Source organism: Bicyclus anynana, chromosome 16 (assembly GCF_947172395.1).
Source record: "Bicyclus anynana chromosome 16, ilBicAnyn1.1, whole genome shotgun sequence".
Lineage (NCBI taxonomy): Eukaryota > Metazoa > Arthropoda > Insecta > Lepidoptera > Nymphalidae > Bicyclus > Bicyclus anynana.
Window position 1 is genome coordinate 8,630,834 of NC_069098.1, and position 22,627 is coordinate 8,653,460.

The window sequence follows — 22,627 nt, forward strand, 5'->3', positions numbered from 1 at the left end:
GAGATTATTTAAATTTAACTGTTTCCATGACGTCACGATAACATTAAATGAACCTATACCAAACGGAGTGTTTGCTATTGATGTTTTGTTGGTTAAAATTATTACTTAGCATTTTGCTTAGCATCAACTTAAAGAAAGGTACTCCAAAATCCAAATCTATAGTTGACATGGAAGTAGATATTATCTGTATCAGAACTTACCTCCAGGCTCCACGTTATTTGACGTCTGTGATGGTCATTTGTCATTGTCAACTTTCGTCTATTTCATCACGATGTGCTCTTTGTATTTCAATCTGTGGTTCAATGTGATTATTAGTCGTCTGTAATGTGGTTTTGTACAGGAACGTATATTCATCCTAGTCTATGACACGTACCTAAAATGTATACTATACTCCTAAGTCCTAATCCTTTAAGGGTTATATACTCTTTGGTTCGTATTCGTTTTTCGTATTCGTCAAAGAGTAAATTAATTTATAGGGTATTCGTAGTTCGTACCACTCTTAGTAAGTTACTCTTTGCTCTTTGCCTCTTTGTTTGTACGAGTTCGTACGTAATCAAAAATCATGTGGATTGTTTAAAAAATAGGTACGAACATAAAAGATAATAATGCTCATAGGCTAATTTATAGGCAATTTGGATTAGCCCCGGCGCTGGGATAGATATTGGCAGTAACCGATATATGCGCTCCTGATCAAAAATGGAATTAAACTTGTAAGATATTCGGTTCATTGAACTGTTATTGATTATTGTTATCTGACGAGAAAACGAACGCCAATAATGTCTATACCGCCGCCAGATTTTAGTGTACCACCCCCGCAGTACGGCGTCTCTCCGCCGGGTGTCATAAATGGAACACAAACGAATCATCTATACATACAACCACCCCCGTTTTTGCCACCTGCGCATCCTTTAGACGTACCGCCGCCTCCGTACTGCAATATGTCGGCGCCACTAAATATCCCACCGCCTACGCCATCCTTCCCACCCCCTGTCGCTCTGTACCCTCCACCCTCTCATAATAATTATTCCTACACCGATACGAGTGCCTACTCGATGTCGCCATCATCTTCACTCTCTGGCAGCAGCTATACGGATCCAAAATTTAACTACAACATACCAGAATATGATTTTTATAATAAAGAGATTAGAACTGTCAGAGACTATGTCTATGATCAATATGCTAGAAGTGGTAGAAGCTCAAGAGCATCATCATCATCATCTTCAATAAGGTCTAGATACTCACCGGGTCGTGAAAAATCTAGAGACAGATATTATGATATGGAGAGGTATGATAGAGACAGACGCAGTCGATCTGGACGTAGTCCTAGCCATAGCAGGCATCGGTACAGCCGGAGTCCATCGAGACACCGCCGAGATAGGGAAGAACAATACCAAAGAGAGAAATATGAAGCTGAAAGAAGACATGAATATGAAAGAAGGAAACGTCATCACGATAGACACAGGAGTTCATCAAGTCATAGAGATCATAGGAGTAAAAGTCGCTCATATGATAGTCATGGTGACCGGGAGAGATTGCATTCAGCCGAAAGGTACAGACATCACTCACATCACAGAGAATCACATTCACGCAGTAGAATGAGAGAATTATCACCAAGATCGTCCAGAGATTCTGGGTCTTCAAGATCTGTAAGCGATCGTGAAAGAATATTAGATGATTTTAGGTAAGACTAATAATATTTTTTTTTGATATATTACATATCATATATTTTTGATATATTACAATAAGTTACAAAAATTTCTCACAGATACAGAAATTATATGTTAAAATTAAAATTTTCCAGGAAGAATTATTGCAGAACTTCAGAGGACTTTATAAAAAAAATTGAGCAATGGTCAAAGGAACACAACTCTGATGAAGAAGAAGTAAGTTGATTTAATTAGTCAAGTATAGAAAATACAAAGTAGTAACTTCTCCATACAAAAAGTTTCTGGAAAACTTTTATATTAGAATTGAAAATAAAAAAAAAATATCTCAATTTTAGGCAAAACTAATGGAAATTTATGGCATAAATAAAACAACACAAAAACATGTGAATAATATACTATAATATAGGCTGATCTACTTTCTCTAAATATGTATGCTTTGTTTAATGCATTGTATACTTTTCTTTAATTATGTCACTGAATATGTATTTTAAAATTTCTTTTGTATTAATTTCATTAAAAATTTACTATAAAATTGCAATGCAAAACAATATCTTGCTTGTTAACAATGTAATGTTGCATAATTCCAAAAATTACTAATTCTATTTAAAATGTAAAACTAAGTTTCAATTGTTATGTTAATATGCCCAAATCACTTGAACAATTTTGATGAATATTGGTTATAAGATAGAGTGGGCTTTTGTACCTTTTGTTCATGTGTTTTTCACAGGTAGACACAAAACATAGCTTTGCTTTCTTTTATTAAGGTCAGGCATACTGAAAAAATTCATTTAAAAAATCAAATTTCTTATGGCCAAAGTGGCAGCAAACAGCAAATTTTTATAAATAAATAAATAAAAAAGATTTTATATTTAAATAGTTTTAAATAAAATGATTTTTACAATATAATATCCTGCTGTTATGTGTGTCACCTGAAATAGGCCTCCAACTGCTTTCAGTGCGTCCTGTATGCCTCAACTCTGGTCCAGCAAGGCCAAAAATTAAACAAAAACCATCTTTCCATCTACTTGTTGGATGTCCACGTTATTTTCTCTTGACCAGAGTGTGTCCATTTGACTATTTTGTAATGTAGTAAATTTCAATTAGTTAGTATGTGTAACTGACTAATTAAAATAGCCACTTCAACAGAACGCCGCAATTATGTTGCCAGCATTAGTGATATATTTTACCCCGGATCTGTAAAAAACTAATTTCCACGCGGACTAAGTCGCGGGCGTCCGCTAGTGAATGTATATTACTCTTCCTTTTGGCTATTATATTTTTATTTGTAAGTTAATTGGTTTGATACTTGGTTTCTTTTTCTGCTTTTAGAACACAAATAAGTGGTATAGAAGTTCCCCAGCAGAGTTATATTACAAGACATTAGAAGGTGGAGCTGTTGTAGAGCAGACAAAGAAGTTGGAGAAAATTTGCGAGAAATTCTTCAAAACGCTCATTGAAAGAGGAAGAATTGCTAGACCTGCTGCTGACGAATTGCCATCATTGAAGCCACCAAAAGCAAAAATATGCAGACATAGGTGTAAGTTTTTAACTGTGCTTTTTCTGGCGTAAGAATAGGGCGCCCCATATCTTTCCGTGGATGTGGTAAAAGGCGACTAAGGGAAAACGTCGTAAGTGGGTAACAATATAATACATTACACGGAAATAGTATTACCCACATTCCGACAAAGGGTCTACTATCAATGCCATTTAACCGAAAGGTGGGAGTTAGAAAAACGCACCTAATTGAGAATTCCCAAGGAGGGTTGACGTCAGGCAGGCGGCCGGTCATAAAATCACTAGCCAAAACCATTAAAAATATGTCAAAACAAAAGATTGAGATATTTTTCCGACCCCACTTAAGTTGGATAAGGGAAAGGAGATGATGATGAAGATGATAGGTGTAAGTTTTGGTTGAGGAGTTGAGGTTGTAGGTGATTGGAGCCCTGTTCCTAACAGAACATGTTAAACTGTCAATCCCATCATCATCATCATCTGAAGGGGGGGGATGTGTATTCTGTGAAACTGATAGCGATTATGAATGTCAGATTCAAAACATTTATTACCTCAACCAAAAAAATTAATTCTTAACCAAATACTTTTAAATTGCAAGCATGAAATATTGATTAATTTGTCTAAAAAATTGCTGGGTTGTAATTTTTGTTAACCAAGCAAAATTTGTTGACCAATGGCAAACCATACAGTTATATCTCTTGTTTTTTAATTATCTGTTTCTTGTTAAAAACCGTGACGTTTCTCAACAGTGGACAATAAAAGCTCTTCATCATCTTCGGACAGCGACGACGAGTGCTTCGACGAGGACGGCTTGCAAGGCTACACTGATAGAATAATGTTGGAATTGCAGAGAAAACAGAGCCATCCCAGGAGACTGCATCCAGAGTTGTGGTATGCTATTTAGAGATCATCATCATTCTCAACCCAAATTCGGCTTACTGCTGAGCTCAAGTCTCCTCAGAATGAGAGGGGTTAGGCCGATAGTCCACCACGCTGGACCAATCAGATTGGCAGACTTCACACACGCAGAGAGTTCAGAAAATTCTCTGGAATGCAGGTTTCCTCACAATGTTTTTCCTTCACCGTTTGAGATATGAGATATTTAATTTCTTAAAATGTGCACAACTGAAAAGTTGGATGGTTCATGGCTCTCGTCTATTTAGAGATATGTAAAATGAAATGCAATCTATACTAATATTATAAATGCGAAAGTAAGTCTGTCTTTTTTTTATTATTCTTTACGAGTTAGCCCTTGACTACAATCTTACCTGATTGTAAGTGATGATGCAATCAAAGATGGAAGCGGCTAACTTGTTAGGATGAGGATGAAAATCCACACCCCTTTCGGTTTCTAGCGAAAGCGAAAGGGGTGTGGATTTTCATCCTCCTCTTAACAAATTAGCTTCCATCTTATGATTGCATCATCACTTGCCATCAGCGGCATTATTATGTATCTCAGTGTACCATTCAAACAATGAGTCACTACATCATTATGAATGTTAGATGTTAGACGAACAATGTTAGATGGTTGCAAAACCGAACTTACAATGAAAAACGATGTATTGACTGATTGTTTGAATGGTACACCGAGTTACATAATAACCTTGCAGGTAAGATTGTAGTCAAGGGCTAACTTGTAAAGAATAAAAAAGAGGACAGATTTGAATGTGTGTACTAGGTTCAACAACTCTGGTGAAATGAATGGCGGCCCGTTATGCCGGTGCAGCGCGCGCGCCCGCCGCAGCGGCATACGGCACGGAGTGTACGCGGGAGAGCAGAAGTTCCCAAAGTGTAACCCCTTGCGGAGCAACATTGATAAGTTATATCATTACCGGTGAGTTTGTGTAGAACAGAGTTTCCCAAACTTTTTTGTGTCATAGACCCCTTGACCCCCTACTTATTTGATGTTGATTTTCTGTATATTACAACTTACACAAATTTATAAACATATATTATAATAAATTTTTCACTTCATAGTTACTTTTTAAATAATGTATATGTTTTGATATTATAAGATAATATGATGTAAAAAATAGGTACTATCAGTGTATGTGTTATGATCCACTATTGTGGAAACCATTTTCATTTAATGGACCCCCAAATTTTTTTTCGCTGACATAGACCCCTAGGGGTCGATATAGACCACTTTGGGAATCACTGGTGTAGATGATTTTTTTTGTGATGGTAGCTCTTGGCTTGGTTGTAGTAGTGTGTATTGACAGGCGCGTGTGTGATACTAAAGAAGACTAAATAATGTCCTAATTAACAAAATAAAACGTCATTTTGTAAAAATAATCTTTTTAACATAAAAATGGAACCGACTTCAAAGTATTTCAGTTATTTTGATTTTAACACAAAATTACGTAACCGATTTTCATGAAAATGAAATGGGACCAATCTGGAAGTAAACTCTTTCAAACAAAAAAAGAATTATCAAAATTGGTTTATAAATGACGAAGCTATGATAATAACATTAAAAAAACATACGCGGCGAATTGAGAACCTCCTCCTTTTTTTTCAAGTCGGTTAAAAACGAGCCAGCCCTTCTGTCACCAGGCAAGATTAACAAATAGCAACCATTTTCTATATTTCAGAATAACAGTATCGCCTCCAACAAACTTCCTCATCAAAGCGCCCACTATAATTGGCCACGACGAGCACGAGTTCCTGTTCTCTGGGTTTTCAATGTTTTCGCACTACAAGCTCTCAAAGCTACCTAAATGCAAAGTGATAAGGTTCAATATCGAATACACGATATTGTATGTCGAAGAGCCAGCGCCTCTCAATTTTACGGTGCAGGAATTAGATTTGTTTGGTATGTAATGTTCAGAAACAAAGGTTATTTTCGTTATACAAAGAAATTCTATTAATATTACATTATATTTAATACATACTAAGAATGTTTTGTTGTTAGAAGTTAAATGGTTTCCTTAAGATTCTGTAGTTTTGTTCTTGTCGTTCGCGCAAAACTGTATTTAAATTTTATATAGCTGTTTTTGCAAAAATCTAATAAATTCTATCAAGATTTTTATTATGAAATTATTTTATTAAAAATGGACTTATTTTACAAGCAACTTTGAAAAGTTAAGTCTGTCAAAATGATGATGTCCATGCGGCTATCCTATTCGTCGTCATCAACCCATATTCGGCTCACTGCTGAGCTCGAGTCTCCTCTCAGAATGAGAGGGGTTAGGCCAATAGTCCACCACGCTGGCCCAATGCGGATTGGCAGACTTCACACACGCAGAAAATTAAGATAATTCTCTGGTATGCAGGTTTCCTCACGATGTTTTCCTTCACCGATTGAGACACGTGATATTTAATTACTTAAAATGCACACAACTGAAAAGTTGGAGGTGCATGACCCGGACCGGATTCGAACCTGACACCCTCCGGAATCGGAGGCAGAGGTCATATCCACTGGGCTATCACGGCACTATTCCTCCTATTGTAGGGTTTATATTATATTTCAGAAATAAAAATTTAATTACAAAACTCAATGAGGATAGGTTGATGTAATGTAAAGGGATCATAGACTAAAATTATGTTCGATTTGTTAATTAATGTATGTCTAATAATAATTTAAACTATCATGAGTTTTATTTATTATGAAATGCCTAAAATTGACGTGATACAACGTCGGAGTATGGCCGACTAGTTTCAAACCCGTACGGGGCCCTTAGTCATGAGCTGGTTCAAGCGACGCTGCACGATCCAAACTCGCATCTAAACCGAGTTATAATATGTCTAATAATATTTTTTTTTTATAATTTCAGAGGAATTTCTGTTCATAGAGTTGTTGGAACTAGTGGACTTAGATTTGGGCAAGGCTACTGAAGAACATTGTTCTCAGTTTCACTTCATGCCGCGATTTGTGCGATACCTGCCCGAAGGTGGATGTGAGGTTGGTGGTTTGGTTTTTAATAGGCTAGTTGACACTTTTTAAAAAAGGTCTTAAGTTGTTCGTGATTGTTCTATTAGATTGAAAAAAAATTATCATATTTCTTTTGAGATGTGATTACATGAATTGTATACATTGAATTTTTTTTGTTAAAGAGGAATGGTTTTTGGGAAATACTCTCGAGCACCCTGTATATTAAGATATTCTATAACTATAATCAAACATTATATTGTTGCAGGTTTTATCGATGTGCGAAGTACTCAAATATCTTATAAAAGAGAGTGGTTACCTGATTCCGCCGGACATGCTGGAAGATTTCCACGATATGGACCATTACAGCTGGCAGAAGTTTGTTGATAAAATTAAAGGTCAGTGTAGAAGACTTTGCTAATTAGCAACGATATTTTATACTGTAGGTATTGTGACGTGACGGGTAGCAGCGACACTGATTGTACCACTATTTTGGGGTAGACACGCGACTGGCAGCGTGACGGTGTCTACGCTGCCTAACAAACAACTGAGCTCAAGTCATCAAACACCCTCTTATTTATACCAACACTGATGCCTCCCCTCCACAATAACATAAATAATGAATGTTAATACCACCTGTAATCGAAGAACTTGTAACAATATATTACGTGCCTAGAAGTCACAGTAAAAAGCGATCCGAATTTTGCTACTCCACTGAGTGCAGACATGCACAATATTGTGTTTACTTACATTAATATTTATGTGTTTATAGTTTTTACACTTCTTTAACACTTAACTCGACAATATTAAGGTACTAGCTGACGCCGCGCGGTTTCACCCACGTGGTTCCCGTTCCCGTAGGAATCCGGGGATAATATATAGCCTATAGCCTTCCTCGATAAATAGGTTATCTAACACTGAAAGAATTTTTCAAATCGGACCAGTAGTTCCTGAGATTAGCGCGTTCAATCAAGCAAACAAACAAACATACAAACAAACTCTTCAGCTTTATTATATTAATATAGATTATTTGTTTAAACAACTTTCGTTGTTTACTATGCGACTGAATGAAATTAAGACAATTAGCCACTTTTGTGAGCCTCAGTTTCGACGTGTTACTGACATTTCTAATAGTATAAAATCTTTGCTGATTGGACGATCTTACGAGTGTCTTACTTTTTGGTGTACACCTAACTTGAAAACCACAATATAAAGGGTTATAGTTTTTAATTTTATTTTTCTCTTTAAATGTGCTTTTAATCCTTAAACCTAATATATATATTTCCAGGAATGATAGTAACTTTCCCTGGCAAAAAGCCATGTTCGGTGCGAGTGGACCAATTAGACCGAAGTCCCCCTGTCACTTCTGAAGAGGTGAACAATCTGAAGGACTTGAAGCAATTCTTCCCCGAAATCGTGCACTTCGGTATCAGACCACCTCAGTTCAGTTACGCTGGCAACCCTGAGTGAGTAATCAAAACTGACCTTTGTGATATACAGGGTGCTGGGGAGTATTTCCCATAACTTCAAGGTTTTGACGAGTCGACTAATAGAAGCCGAACTGCATTACTAATAATTTTTAACTGAAAAATAAAAACTTTTATGTTTTCATACAAAGTAATTCAAATAAGTCCGACTATCTATCTATCTTTGCATTTTAAAATTTGCCTACGTCATAATTATAAGGATGCGTATAAGAAACACATTTTAAGATCTATTTACAAAAGAAAATTATTAATTTTAGAATGCATGTTCTTTGAACATTTTTAATTAATTTTCGGTAAAGAATATAACCCCAGAGTTATGGGAAATACTCCAGAGCACCCTGTATATGAAACATTCACAATTGTTCTGTTGCAAAAGTGACCTAATTTTCCATTTGTGATGCATGTCACCGACATGCTTACAGCAGTAGGTATATCTGTAACTATACAGCTGACGTATAGTGCTATGTGATTTACTGAAAAGTTTAATATGTATATACTGTGCATTGTTGAAATAAGTTGAAGTTCTAAGTTTTCACTATTATAGTCATTTGTTCAATGGCCAAATTTTTTATACATAAAATATGTCACATATTTTATGTTTATTGAGCAGAAAATAATAATTTTTAATTACGAGAAAAATATGAAAAAATCATGTATATTCTCTATTATATTCTTCTAGTACAGAGGTAGTTTATACTACAGGTTTCAAACTCAAGTTCAAGTCCTTTTAGAAACTGAATAAACGATATTTACTATTTTTTTTTTAATATAGGTATCAGAAAGCATGGCGTTATTACGTCAAATACCGTCACCTGATCGCCAACATGTCGAAGCCGTCGTACAAGGAGCGCCACAAGCTGGCATCCAAAGAAGCCAAGCTGCAAGAGATGAGGACGCAGAACAAAATGAAGAGGGACGTCACGGTGGCCATCTCCTCCGAGGGCTTCCACACTACGGGCCTCATGTGTGATGTGGTGCAGGTAAATAAAAAAATATGGTAATTTAAATAAAGAACCTGGTTGAGTTTGTTGTGGCCATTGGAACCTTGAGAAACCTCAGTGGAATATGACTTAAAGTAATCACCTGACGTTTCAAAAGTGCTGGTAAACTAGGTCTAATTGAAATAAATTAGTTTTGACATTGACTTTAGTATGTTTGTAGTTGCTGGATTTCTGTAAATGGCACAAACCAGTGTCTGACAGCAGTGACACCATTGCGGTAAAATCTAGGCCGGCGATGACCAACCCGCATGCCTTACCTAATCAGCCGATAAACGTCCATTTCTGGACATAGGCTTCTTGCATGGATCTCCAAGCACAACGATCTCGAGCCGCCAGCGTCCAGCAGCTCCCTGCAACCCTCTTAATATCCTCGGTCTACCTAGTGGGGGGGTCGACCAACACTGCGCTTTCCGGTGCGGGGTTGCCATTCCAGCACCGTGGAACCCCAAAGTCCATAGTCTCTTCGAACTATGAGGCCTGCCCATTGCCACTTCAGCTACGCGACTTGCTGAGCTATGTCAGCCGCATGCCTAGCTTGATCATTATTGGGCAAAAGCTTTAAAATGAATAAGTGTAACAAGGAACAGCCCCTAATTTGTAGAAATCCTCGATATAAAATCCTTAAAAGATATATGTTTAGCAGTGGACGTCCATCGGCTGATAATGATGACGATGAAATCAAAAATAGTTACCACTGTCATATTGTAATGAGGGCTGTTGTAGCACGAGTGATTTTTGTGCAATGAAGCGAAGCCGAATTGCACAATAGACAGCATGAGTGTTACAATGGCTCATTACGTGCAGTGGCATACCTTACGTTTTCTGCGACCATGGTAAAAGAAATAAAATAATTAAACAAAACTTGGGAAATAATATATAATTTGCGTTGGGCAAGGCCTCCTAGATTTTGCCACCTAGGGGTATTTTTGTCTATAAGTCTATAAGTCTGAATTTTTGTAGCCAATGCCATGTTATTATTGAAGAATAAAAAAAGAATCTTTGTGGCACGGTTTACCTGTATCGTAATGAACATTACTAAAAAACCTGTAGGAATAAATGAATAGTTTTGTGATATGGTTTAAGGTTTTATATTGAATAGATTACGAAATGGGAGTGAAAAACATATATTATTAATTTTTTAGCATGCCATGTTAATACCGGTGTTAGTACGTCACTTGCGATTCCACAAGTCTTTGGACAGTTTAGAGGAGACTATAAAGTACACGTTCAAAAGGAGATCTCTCCTGCAAACTGCTCTCACTCATCCATCGTATAGAGAGAACTTTGGCACCAACCCCGACCATGCGAGGAACAGTCTCACCAACTGCGGTATAAGACAACCAGAGTATGGTGACAGGAGGATACATTATACCAGGAAGAAGGGTGAGTTATTTGAACTTTTGGGGTTCAACTTAAAACTCCAGAAAACTTAAAACTTTTTTAATTCTTTACAAGTTAGCCCTTGACAACAATTTCACCTGATGGTAAGTGATGATGCAATCGAAGATGGAAGCGAGCTACCTTGTTAGAAGGAGGTTAAAAATCCACACCCCTTTAGGTTTCTACACGACATCGTACCGGAAAGCGAAAACGCTTGGCGGTACGTCTTTGCCGGTAGAGTGGTAACTAGCCACGTCCGAAGCCTCCCACCAGCCAGACCTGGACCAAATACCCAGGACCTCCGTCTTGTAAATCCACCGCGCATACCACTGCGCCACGGGGGCCGTCGAACAATACGGAGTGTAACAAGCAATAGCCCCTAATATGCAGATATCCTCAAAATTTAAAAGAGGCCCATGTTCAGCAGTGGACCGCCATCGGCTAATAATGATGATGATGAATTAAAAAATAGTTATTTAAGCCAGTGTAAAAAAAATAAAGTCATTCTAGTTTTAAAATTCAGTTGCAAAGTTTGTTTAAAACGAAATATGACTTCAATTGTTTGTTTTTTGTTGTAGTAGATCAATGAGTCACTGTTTCGTCATAATCAGAAATTTTAAAGTTTATCATAAAATTAAGTATGTAAAAGTAAAATAAATCAATTATTTGATAGTTTTGATATTAAGAATAGGGTAGTTGATTCATCAAATTTAATATAAACAGTATTGATTTCGTCTAGGCCCCAGACTAAACGAAATTAATATTGTTTATATTATAAATTTTTTTTTGTGATATTCAGGAATTGATTTTTTAAATGCTCAGTAAGTTTATGATATTTCAGAAATTGTTACGCTTCTAAAAAATATGTCTCGATTTGGCAAGCAAGATAATGTGATTGGGATATTTCAGGAATTGTAACACTTATAAAAATATATTTTGTGAAAATTCAGGAATTGTAACGTTTATAAAGAGATATGTCTGTGATATTTCAGGAATTGTAACACTTATAAAAAGATGTTTTGTGATATTTCAGGAATTGTAACGTTTATAAAGAGATATGACTGTGATATTTCAGGAATTGTAACACTTATAAAAATCATGTCCCGTTTCGGCAAGCATGCGGAGACGGAGTCCGAGATCAAACACAACGAGCGGCTGGAGTTCCTCGGCGATGCCGTGGTGGAGTTCATATCGTCCATACACCTGTTCCGAATGTTCCCTGGCCTCACTGAGGGAGGGCTGGCCACTTTCAGGGCCTCTATTGTACAGAACCAACACTTGGCGCAGTTGGCAAAGGTATTTTAATATTGGTGTTTGTCATTGAAATTTTTTTTTGGCTGTATCATTGACCTTTTATAATAAAAGGACGCACAATCATCTAGAAAATTTCACTTGAAAACTGGCCAATTTTGTTTTGGCAGTTTTAGAATTATTGGTAAAGAAAACTATACCTAAATGCCTTTAAATATAGTCCTTCAATAAATTCAAATCAAATTCAACCTTAAGTATTGAGTTTAAGGTTGAATTTGCAAATGCAACTACTTGAATTGAGTGCCAAGAGTTGTGTTTGGTACTTATTGAGTGGGGACGATTTTTAAACGCTGATTGTGCATCCATTTGATTTTTAATAGGAGATCGATGGGCTGTATACATAAAAAGGAACCTTTATAGAATTGTTTTTCTTGTCTTTTTGTCTCTTGTTCAGTCTAACTTTAACTTTTTAGTATATAGAATTGTTTTTCTTGTCTTTTTGTCTCTTGTTTAGTCTAACTTTAACTTTTTAGTACTTCATTTTGTCTCCGTATTCTAAATTCTCATGTGGTTTACGAACGAACTTTTTCTTTGGAATGCAAGAGCTTAATGCGTCTTTTAGCACAAATGGTAAATGGTATATTTTAAATTAGGATTGTCACTTCACTCACAATCATTTACAAGTTTGTTTTCTCACAGCTTCAAAGGATTGTAGACAAAGACCTGCTTTAATTATAACTCGTTCACGATATAAAGGGTCTTTGACAGATATGGTTTTAATTTCAACTCGATACTTTCACGCGTTCCCAGAATAAAGGGTCTTGATAGACAGACAGATAACAAAGTGATCCTATCCTAAAAATTGGTAAATATTAAAAAAAAATATATATTGTTCCAGAACATAGGTCTAGAACAGTACATGTTGTGCGCGCACGGCTCAGACCTGTGTCGAGAGATGGTCATGCGTCACGCTATGGCCAACTGCTTCGAAGCGCTCATGGGCGCTCTGTTCCTAGATGCTGGACTTGAGGTAATTTACTGTTATAATAAGACTCTAAGTAGCGTAGTTTGTTATCTTAGACCATTTAAACAACATGACCTGCCTCGCTAACCGTTACCTCTCTGGTAAAGATCAAAAATGATCTAACGCGTTTATAAAAATTGTAATCGTTTTCATCGTGTAAAGAGCTCCCTAAAAATGCTGGTTTGTGTAGTTAAATGGCATAAAAAACGGCCAAAAATTTTTAGTTTAGTAAAAGATGGAGTAACGTTTCATTTGAAAGTATTTAAACCTTAATTTTATCAAATTTGTAATAAAAACAATTTATAAAAAGAATCGATTCTTTTGACGAAACAGCCAAACATCGATCAGTCATCGAATATTCTATGTATTTAATCTGTGGATAGTCTAAGCAATGTGTTTGTTAGTCTGTGTAAAAATTACGCGTATGTGTATTGTGAGTCAAATTTATAGTTGTGTGTAGTGTATGGACATAGAATATTTTTAATGGTAGATATTTTCCATGTGTAAGTTTACCTCGTCCCCCTCAAAAAACGACTGACAATTTTGTTCGTGAATTTGAGTGCAATAATTCCTCTATGTTTGTTATGGGTATGGTATAGATAATGAAAATACATTCCATGTATATTTAAGGGATGTTGACAGTTTTTTAAATTGTTTATAAATTGGGAGTATGCTAATAGTAAAGCAATTTTCTAAAAGTAACAGATGCGATCATTACTTTCGAAACTACAGAGAGTTAAAGGGTGAGATTTGCGGCACTGCCGCGGAAAATGCCCCATGTTGTTAGATTTCTATGGGTATTCAAACAAAATTACAAATATATGTTATTTGTGCTATTATATTTGTTAGTTTATTGAAAAATGTCACGTTTAATGTAAGCTAAAAATGGATTTAGTTGATTTTGAAATTTAATAGTCTTGTTTATTTTGCAAACATCCAGATAATCTTTGTTTTCTTAGATATTATTAAGTATATATAATGTTGACCTTATTTGCCCGAATGTCTCAGAAAAATCAATATATTAAAATTACAAACCTAGTCTCATCCCCATTGTTGCAACAAACCCAGATACTAGAAGTACACCTATGCTCTTAACAAAAATATTTGCCTGTTGTGGAAATCGAATCAATGGCAAAGGAAAGGGTTAGAATTGGCCATTAACAAGGCTATTATGCCACAATCTTTTCTGACCCGGATGGCAAAACAGGATCCTACATCTAGAAAGTCGCCATTTTGAAAAACTTTGTAACTTTTTTGTACTACTAAACTACTGTACTAAAAGCGCGACACCCTCACTAAGCCAGGGGCCTGTAGTCATATATAGCCGTCGATTCTCTTTCTACAAAAGTTAAAGCTTCGAAGTCTAGTAAATGACAGATCCGTTCGACAACTTGATCACGTGACCTGCCGATAGGAAATTTACATTTTTTCGTTTTCGAAGCGTTAGTGTTTGTTGAAAGAGAATTGACCTGCTTGGCCTAAAGCTCCTGATATGTTTGTGGCACTATTCATTCTTTAATCTAAAACATTTTCCAAAAATAATAAATGATTTCATCAGCATATTCTAATGGCAACTGGGTTGTTTTTCTCCCTATGAAATATATCTTTGACACATGCTACCTATTGCCGCATATGACGTACTGGTGAGGGTTCTGGGGGTTTCGGAACATTTGCCATTCCACACCTTGTGTTCCACTATGTGGGATGTAAAGTGTTAACCATTCCACAGATAACAGACAATGTGTTTGCTCTGGCGCTGTGGTACAATGAGCCCGACATGCGGGAGGTGTGGTCCAAGGATCGGCCACACCCGCTGCAAGACCAGGAGCCACTGGGGGACCGCAAATACATCAAGGATTTCGACTTCTTGAAGAAATTGACTGTATTTGAGGACTCTATAGGTACTTTTATATTTATATCTTTGCTGTGAATACTATCATCGGCCTGAGTCTAAGGATATACTATAAAATAATTGACTTTTCTTTAAGAAATTTTCAGCAAATTTTTAGAGAGAGAGAGCGCTGATTTTCGTATTAATTTATTTGCGGAATACTGTTCTAGGAGATAAAATATATAAATTTTGATTTGTTCGTAGGTATTCACTTTAAACACATTCGTTTACTGGCGCGCGCGTTTACCGATCGCTCAGTGGGCTTCACGAACCTGACGCTGGGCTCCAACCAGCGGCTCGAGTTCCTGGGCGACACCGTGCTGCAGCTGGTCGTGTCGGACCGCTTGTACAGGCACTTCCCCGACCATCATGAAGGACATTTGTCGGTAGGTGATCGCTTCGTCACTTGCTCGCTAACTCGCTAACTATGGGCTTCATAAAAAGTATCAATCAATCAATCAAATCAAAATTCATTTATTTCAAGTAGGCTCAATTTACAAGCACTTTTGACACGTCAGTTGACTATTTGTAAAGATTCTACCACCGGTTCGGAAGACAGGTTCTGCTGAGAAGATACCGGCAAGAAACTCAACAGTTGCTCTTTTGAAATGAAAAAGTCATAAAGTACTAAAATTTACAATTGATAACAATTACAATTTCTTATAGTTTTACTTCCTGTGTGAAGGTGGAAGCTGATCCAATGGCCTCCAAGCACCTTTATCGTTAAGGAACTCATCAATAGTGTAGTAACCTCGACTAAGTAACTGTTTTTTAACACATTGCTTAAAGTTGTGCATTGGCAAATCCATCACAGTCTTGGGGATCTTGTTATAGAAGAGTACACCTAAACCTACAAAAGATTTTTTATAACTCTTTGGAGACGATACGCAGAAATAACTAATTTATGCCCGTGTCTAGTAAGATAAGGGTTTAAATCTCCTTTTCGTTTGTACAAATTAATATTTTGTCTTACATAGACTATACTGCTAAATATATACTGAGAGGCTACTGATAGATACTGATCTGAGTATCAGATTCACTCAGAATATCTCTGCGTGTACGAACGAGAAATTAAGAGGTCCGCAGTAACACTAATGTCACTGACATAGCTCAACGAGTCTAAAGCTGAAGTTGCAAAGACACTGTTCAAAAAGTCGATGTTTTTAAGATGTTTGAATGGCGACTTCGCTTAGGAAATTACAATTTTGATGCGCCACAGGGTGGACCGATGACATCGACCCGCTTCTTAGTTAAGTAACCCTAGCTTGCTTCTAGATGCTCGAGACCATGTCGTTTGGAAGTCCTTAAAAGAGGCCTATGTCCAGCTGATTAAACCTTCACTGTTAAGAACATGAGAAAATTGAAACAAACTAAAGAACTTGTTGTTTAGTTTGTTACCAAATAATATTATTTCCAGTTACTCCGCTCGTCTCTCGTGAACAACCGCACCCAGTCGATGGTGTGCGACGACCTCAACATGTCGGAATACGCGATATACAACAACCCCAAAGCGAAACCCACCACTAAGAAGCACAAGGCCGACTTGCTCGAAGCCTTTTTGGGAGCTTTGTATATTGATAAGGTAAAGGATAAGTTATACAAGGATATATTTATCCAAACTCCTAAACTGATTACACTGTTTTTTAAAAAAAAAAACAAAAAATCAAAAATCATTTATTTCAAGTAGGCTCAGTTTACAAGCACTTGACACGTCAGTTGACTATTTGTAAAGATTCTACCACCGGTTCCGAAGGCAGGTTCTGGTGAGAAGAAACCGGCAAGAAACTCAATAGTTGTCCTTTTTAAAAAAATCATACAGTATTATAATTTACAATTTATTAAAAACATTACAATTTCTTATAGTTTTATTTCTTGTGTGAAGGTGGAAGCTGATCCTATGGCCTCCAAACGCTTTTATCTTTAAGGAACTCATCAATGTTGTAGTAACCTCGACTATGTAAATGTTTTTTAACACATTGCTTAAAGCTATGCATTGGCAGGTCCATCACAGTCTTGGGGATCTTGTTATAGAATATAGTTTATGTGCATCATACAAACTCGAAAGTTGTTTTTTAGGAGATTCGCTGAAAACATAAAAGATACATACAATCCAAAGTTGTAGTATATTTTATGTTCAATCAAGATGATCAAGAGATGATCTACATTCTGCGTACGACACATTCAATAACGCCTAAATTCAAATGATAATCACCATCCCAATTTCAGAGTCTGGAATACTGCCAGACGTTCTGCAACGCGTGCCTGTTCCCGCGCCTGCAGGAGTTCATCATGAGCCAGGGCTGGAACGACCCCAAGTCGAAGCTTCAGCAATGCTGCCTCACTCTGCGCTCCATGGAGGGAGGGGAGCCAGACATACCCGTCTACAAGTCAGTGCACACATTTTGTTTGACGTGATAATAAACTGATAAACGCCGAAAAAGCATGACTCAATGTTAAGTAAAATTATCGTCCATAAACCGATTTTAAAGACAACCATTAATTTTTTCTCTTTTCATTCTATGTTGGTTTGCTACAATCATGCCAGAAGCATAGCAATGATGAAATCTAAGATGGAGCGCTCTTCAATGAGATAACTACTCTCGGCCAATTGTGCTCAAATAACACGTGGCAGGTAGCAACCGATGATCAGGGTTCCAAAGTGAGGGAGGGACCTTCACAGAATACGCGCTGTCTCAAAAATCACTGACTTCTGTATCCGACCCTTGATCCAGCAAATCAAAATCGACTAAAAAGATAATAGGCTAGTTGCTTCTTTTATAAACAGTGTTTAATTATGGAAGTATTATAAGCTATATTTTATTATGTCCTGTCAATAATAACCAGTAAAAATTATGGTATAAATGAAAAAATATCTGCGTAAAATCTTTGCCGCCGAAACACAACACATTAGCAAGTGACGTCATTCATAGAGATAACAGCGTGACTGGCGTTTGCAGTGATGCGATATATCACGTCACCGCAAGCGCCAACCACAAACCGTTGCCTTGTAGCGAATGACGTCACAGTTCATGATTGGCGTTTGCGGTGACGTGATAAAAATACAATATTGTTTTATTAAAATACTAGCGGACCCGCTAAAGCTTCGCTTTGACTTATGATGACACTTCTTCCCTATCCCTACCCTACCCTGCTTCTACCCTACTCCTACCCTACATTACCTCTACCGTACCTCAAGCCTACCCCTACCCTAGTCATACCCTAGGATTTAGGGCTTTGAAAAATAGATGTTGGCCTATTCTCACAGATACCGGATAAGCACAAAAATTTCATCAAAATCGGTCAAGCCGTTTCGGTGGAGTATGGCAACGAAAACTGTAACACGAGAATTTTATATATGTGATTAGAGTTTCTAGGCATCTTAACTGCCTATATGCAAAATATCTTCTTAGTTTTGTACAGCAGGCGAGTAGCCTATTGTAATATTGGTTATGGTGCTGCAGGGTCATCGAGTGCCTGGGCCCCACCAACACGCGCGTGTACACGGTGGGCGTGTACTTCCGCGGCTCGCGCCTCGCCGCCTCGCGCGGACACTCCATACAGGAGGCCGAGATGAACGCCGCCGAGGAGGCGCTCAGCTGCGCCAACGGTAACTCACTCATATTATACAGTTTATCCCGTAATTCACGGATAAAATGCAAGTACTAGATACACCACCTAATTATCTTAATCTAATTTGTTAAACATTACCGTTTAAATTACCAATGTACTGTAATATTATTCTTATAAATAATATTTTGTAGAAGAAGTTTTGAGCGCAATGATTATTTTTCTTTTATTAAGATTGAAAAAAAAAACCGGCCAAGTGCGTGTCGGGCCACACGCAGAGTAGTGTTCCGTAGATTAAGTTAGCATTTTAATCCCCTATGTAATGCACAAAAATACTGATAACCATACCACACACCATGGGATAAATGATGAAAAATACGGTCACGACGACGAAAGAAGCTAATTTTTTTTATTTGCCAAACTCCATACCCCACGCCACGGTGACGACGACGAAAGAACACAATTTGTTTTTATTTTTTAAACTTTTTTTTTTATTTTGCACACTTTTTTGTTAAAATAATGATTTCATTATTAAATTAGAATTATTAAGATTTTTTTAGATACAAGTAAATTGCCGGGTGGTTAGGGGGTAAGCCTGGGCTGGGAATGGGCATTCCCTTTTATGTCCTTGATGTCGTCAGTCCACCGGTTGGGAGGTCGACCAACACTAATACTTACATAATTTACTAAACCCTCTTATTTCAGAACTATTCCCACTTCTGGACCACCACAAACGCGTTATAGCGAACCGCATGCGCAAACAGAAGAAATCTCAACTGATACGCGAGGGTCGAGACTGTCGCGTGCCGGCGCTCAACGAAACCTTTGTCACGGAGAAGGCCATAGACGAACGTGTCCCAAAGGCTTACAGACCAGGGGCGAAGGAAGACTCCTCAGACGAAAGTGTCCACGAACCGTCTGACAACGAAGTGGAAGCTAATCAGGACGAGAGGAACTCTGACGATGATTCCGGCTTGGACAGCGACTCGGATTCAGAGTTGGACAAACACGAAGACGTCAAAGTGAGCAGCTTGCTCAGCGACATGGAGAATCTGAAGCGGGATCTGATACAGCGCAACGAATACGACAAACTGAAAGAGAAATCGCGCAGGTCAGATTCTGATGACGAATGAAACTTTTCATGATTTTTTTCTTAGTAAGTAATTGCCTGAAAACTCACCGGTAAGTGCGGTCGCTCGTATTTAAAAAAAAAAAAGACATGTCAAATGTTCGTATTAAATAAAAAAAAAAAAACAAAAAAAAAAATAAAAAAAAAAATGTAGAATTCTATAATCTCAATATATAATCACATTGTTTATTAAGGTAGTTGTTAGTTTCCTGACGAGATCTCGGACTTTTAGTGTCCACGGAACGATATCACAACAGCATGCTCAAGGTGAAAGGATCTCTTGCGGCGACTCCGTTGCTGCAACTCAAGCGCCGAGTCGGACAATCTTCCGAATGTCCAAATGTGCTGGTCATTTGGACATTCTCAAGTTTGTACGACTTTTTTTCGACATTTTGAAAGAAGATGAAATACAGTAGACTGGATCAACAAACTGGAAGAAAGGTGCTGGAATTTACATGTACTACCTTTATTTAAAAGATAATAATAAGCAATATTTAGTAGTAAGTAAAGTTATTTAAAAGATATTAGTAAGTAAAAGAAACTGCTTTAATAAACAGTACATATTGTTTATTACGGTGGTTTTGGTTTCTAATCTTATAGTGCGTTCTTTGTAGCATGGTGCGGGTGACAAGTGTCAGTTTGACGAGCATTCACAACCAAACAAACGCAATACAAACATCATTTAAGCCGGGTGTCAAGTTAAACCGCACGAGAAAATGAAAAAAAAATGAAAAAATTGTAACTTCGAAATACATTAGATCTACATTTTTTATAATAATAACTTGCGGACGCCCGCGACTTCGCGTGGAATTTAGTTTTTCACAAATCATCATGTTTTATTTAAAATTTTCATGTAAACACCTCTCAATATAATACGATAATTTTTTTTTAATCTAGCAGAACGATAATGAACAATTTAAAACCATTTAAAAGTACCCTTTTATCCATTCCATTTTATAAAAAAATAATATGAATCTTCGTACACGTTGACTTTTATCCCGCACCATTCTACAATGAATAAACTGTAGAAGTAGTAAACAAATGTCAAAAAACATAATATTATGAAAAAGTACATTCATATTAATTATATAGTTACTTGAGAAACTAAATCAGCATCATGGTAGAAAATTAAATGTATAACTTTAGTTTTTCATTTAAATTTATTTCCTCTTTATTCAAAATCAAAATCATGGAAACGAAATTTTAGTCAGTCATCGCAACCAATTTAGTTAAAATTTTGTGTTTTTATTTAGTTTGAATTATTAAGTAGGATTGAGTGGTAGGTCAACTTCATTCTTAATCCAATTTGGTGGAAGAGTAATTGTTAAACGTAATAGTCATAATAACGTTGTCATGATGTTAGTCACTATACTGACTAAAAAATCATACTTACATACTGTTAATATGATTTTTAGTGTTTTTTTTTTAGTTTATAGTTTTTTATTATATATAAAAAAATGTTCCTGTGCTGTGAATTTCTTATTACATACATTTTGTGTAGAATTAATATAACAGGTAAATACTTTAAATTTAAAGTTTTGACATTAAATTGCAGACTCATTTTAATGATGAAATGTATATGTATGAATATTCGTAGCACTTTTGTTGTCTTGTCCAGATTTTTTAACAATTTTGACATGATGGTATACAAGGTTTGTTTTCGAGATATCACACAATATAATGTACTCGTCCATCTTTATTTTTTTTTTATGAACTAATTCCATTATGTATTTAATAGTTATCCATTATTCATTACTGTTACTTACTTTAGTTCTAAATGGTATAACTAAACCCAATCTATAGATACTATAATGTTGAGGTAAAGTTTGTGAGGTTGTATTGGGTGATCTACTAAACCGATTTTGAAAATTCTTTTACCAATAGAAAGCCACGTTATTTTTGAGTGTCACATGTTATATTTTATCCCCGTATTCCCGCGAGAATGTGCATTATACGGGTAAAACCGCGGGGCGTGTTTTAGTTTGTTATATATCTAAACCACACAAACAAAACTGTACCAATTGTGCGAAATCGTTTCATTAGGTTAAATATTACAAGTTCTAGACGAACAAGCAACTCGTTGTCATTTAATGATACTCAGGTGCATAAAAAATTAAAATTAAGGCTAAGTGTTTTACTAAAACTTTAGTGACTCAATAAAACATTATCAATATATTGACATATGCATTTTCTTGTTTATTTTAATTGGTATTCCCCGCTTATCATTATCATCATCGTCATCGTCATCGTCATCATCATGATCATCACCATCATCTCAGCCGATGGACGTCCACTGCAGAACATAAGCCTTTCGCAGGGACTTCCAAACATCACGAACCTGAGCCGCCTGCATCCATCGAATCCCTGCGACTCGCTTGATGTCGTCAGTCCACCTGGTGGGGGGTCGACCAACACTGCACTTTCCAGTGCGGGGTCGCCATTCCACCTTGGGACCCCAACGTCCATCGGCATTTCGAACTATGTGTTCCGCGCATTGCCACTTTAGCTTCGCGACAAGTTGAGTATGTCGGTGAATTTGCGGATCTCCTCATTTCTGATTCTGATTCCCCGCAGCGCTTATAGACACCTATAATTTTTGTGCTTCGATGAATTGGCGCTTGGTTGCGGTCACTTGATGTGACGATGCAATATTACATGTAAGTATATAAAAATCAATTCCATTTTTCGTTGTTATTCAAGAGCGGGCTCACCTATCCAAACCAAATGTTTAGGCTTTGTTCGGACTATTTAGTAGATGGTTTATGCGAAGTTTGCACAAAATCGGTTAAGCGGTTCGTTATTTATGATATTTTTTGTAATAAATGAATTCAAAGCGTATCATTTTGT

The 22,627-nt window shown here is 36.8% G+C and overlaps 1 protein-coding gene across 1 annotated transcript; it reads left to right on the forward strand.

Annotated features, from left to right (window-relative positions):
* Positions 1 to 477: 477 nt before the first annotated feature.
* LOC112044033 (ribonuclease 3) lies at positions 478 to 21,963 on the forward strand. Its single transcript, XM_052886155.1, has 19 exons — positions 478 to 1,681; positions 1,802 to 1,883; positions 2,997 to 3,204; positions 3,929 to 4,070; positions 4,858 to 5,013; positions 5,774 to 5,994; positions 6,956 to 7,083; positions 7,319 to 7,448; positions 8,339 to 8,516; positions 9,310 to 9,517; positions 10,681 to 10,921; positions 11,994 to 12,214; positions 13,068 to 13,199; positions 14,923 to 15,094; positions 15,289 to 15,470; positions 16,502 to 16,666; positions 17,311 to 17,471; positions 18,546 to 18,691; positions 19,357 to 21,963. The coding sequence occupies exons 1-19, from the start codon at positions 777 to 779 to the stop codon at positions 19,782 to 19,784; spliced, it is 4,206 nt and encodes a 1,401-aa protein (XP_052742115.1). The 5' UTR covers positions 478 to 776; the 3' UTR covers positions 19,785 to 21,963.
* The last annotated feature ends 664 nt before the right edge of the window (positions 21,964 to 22,627 follow it).

Excerpts from the sequence above, each read along its gene's own strand:
- LOC112044033 (XM_052886155.1), top strand. The coding sequence starts at position 777 with ATGTCTATACCGCCGCCAGATTTTAGTGTACCACCCCCGCAGTACGGC. Across the intron at positions 1,682-1,801 it reads AGAATATTAGATGATTTTAG|GAAGAATTATTGCAGAACTT; the intron begins GTAAGACTAATA and ends AAAATTTTCCAG. Across the intron at positions 15,095-15,288 it reads TGTATTTGAGGACTCTATAG|GTATTCACTTTAAACACATT; the intron begins GTACTTTTATAT and ends ATTTGTTCGTAG.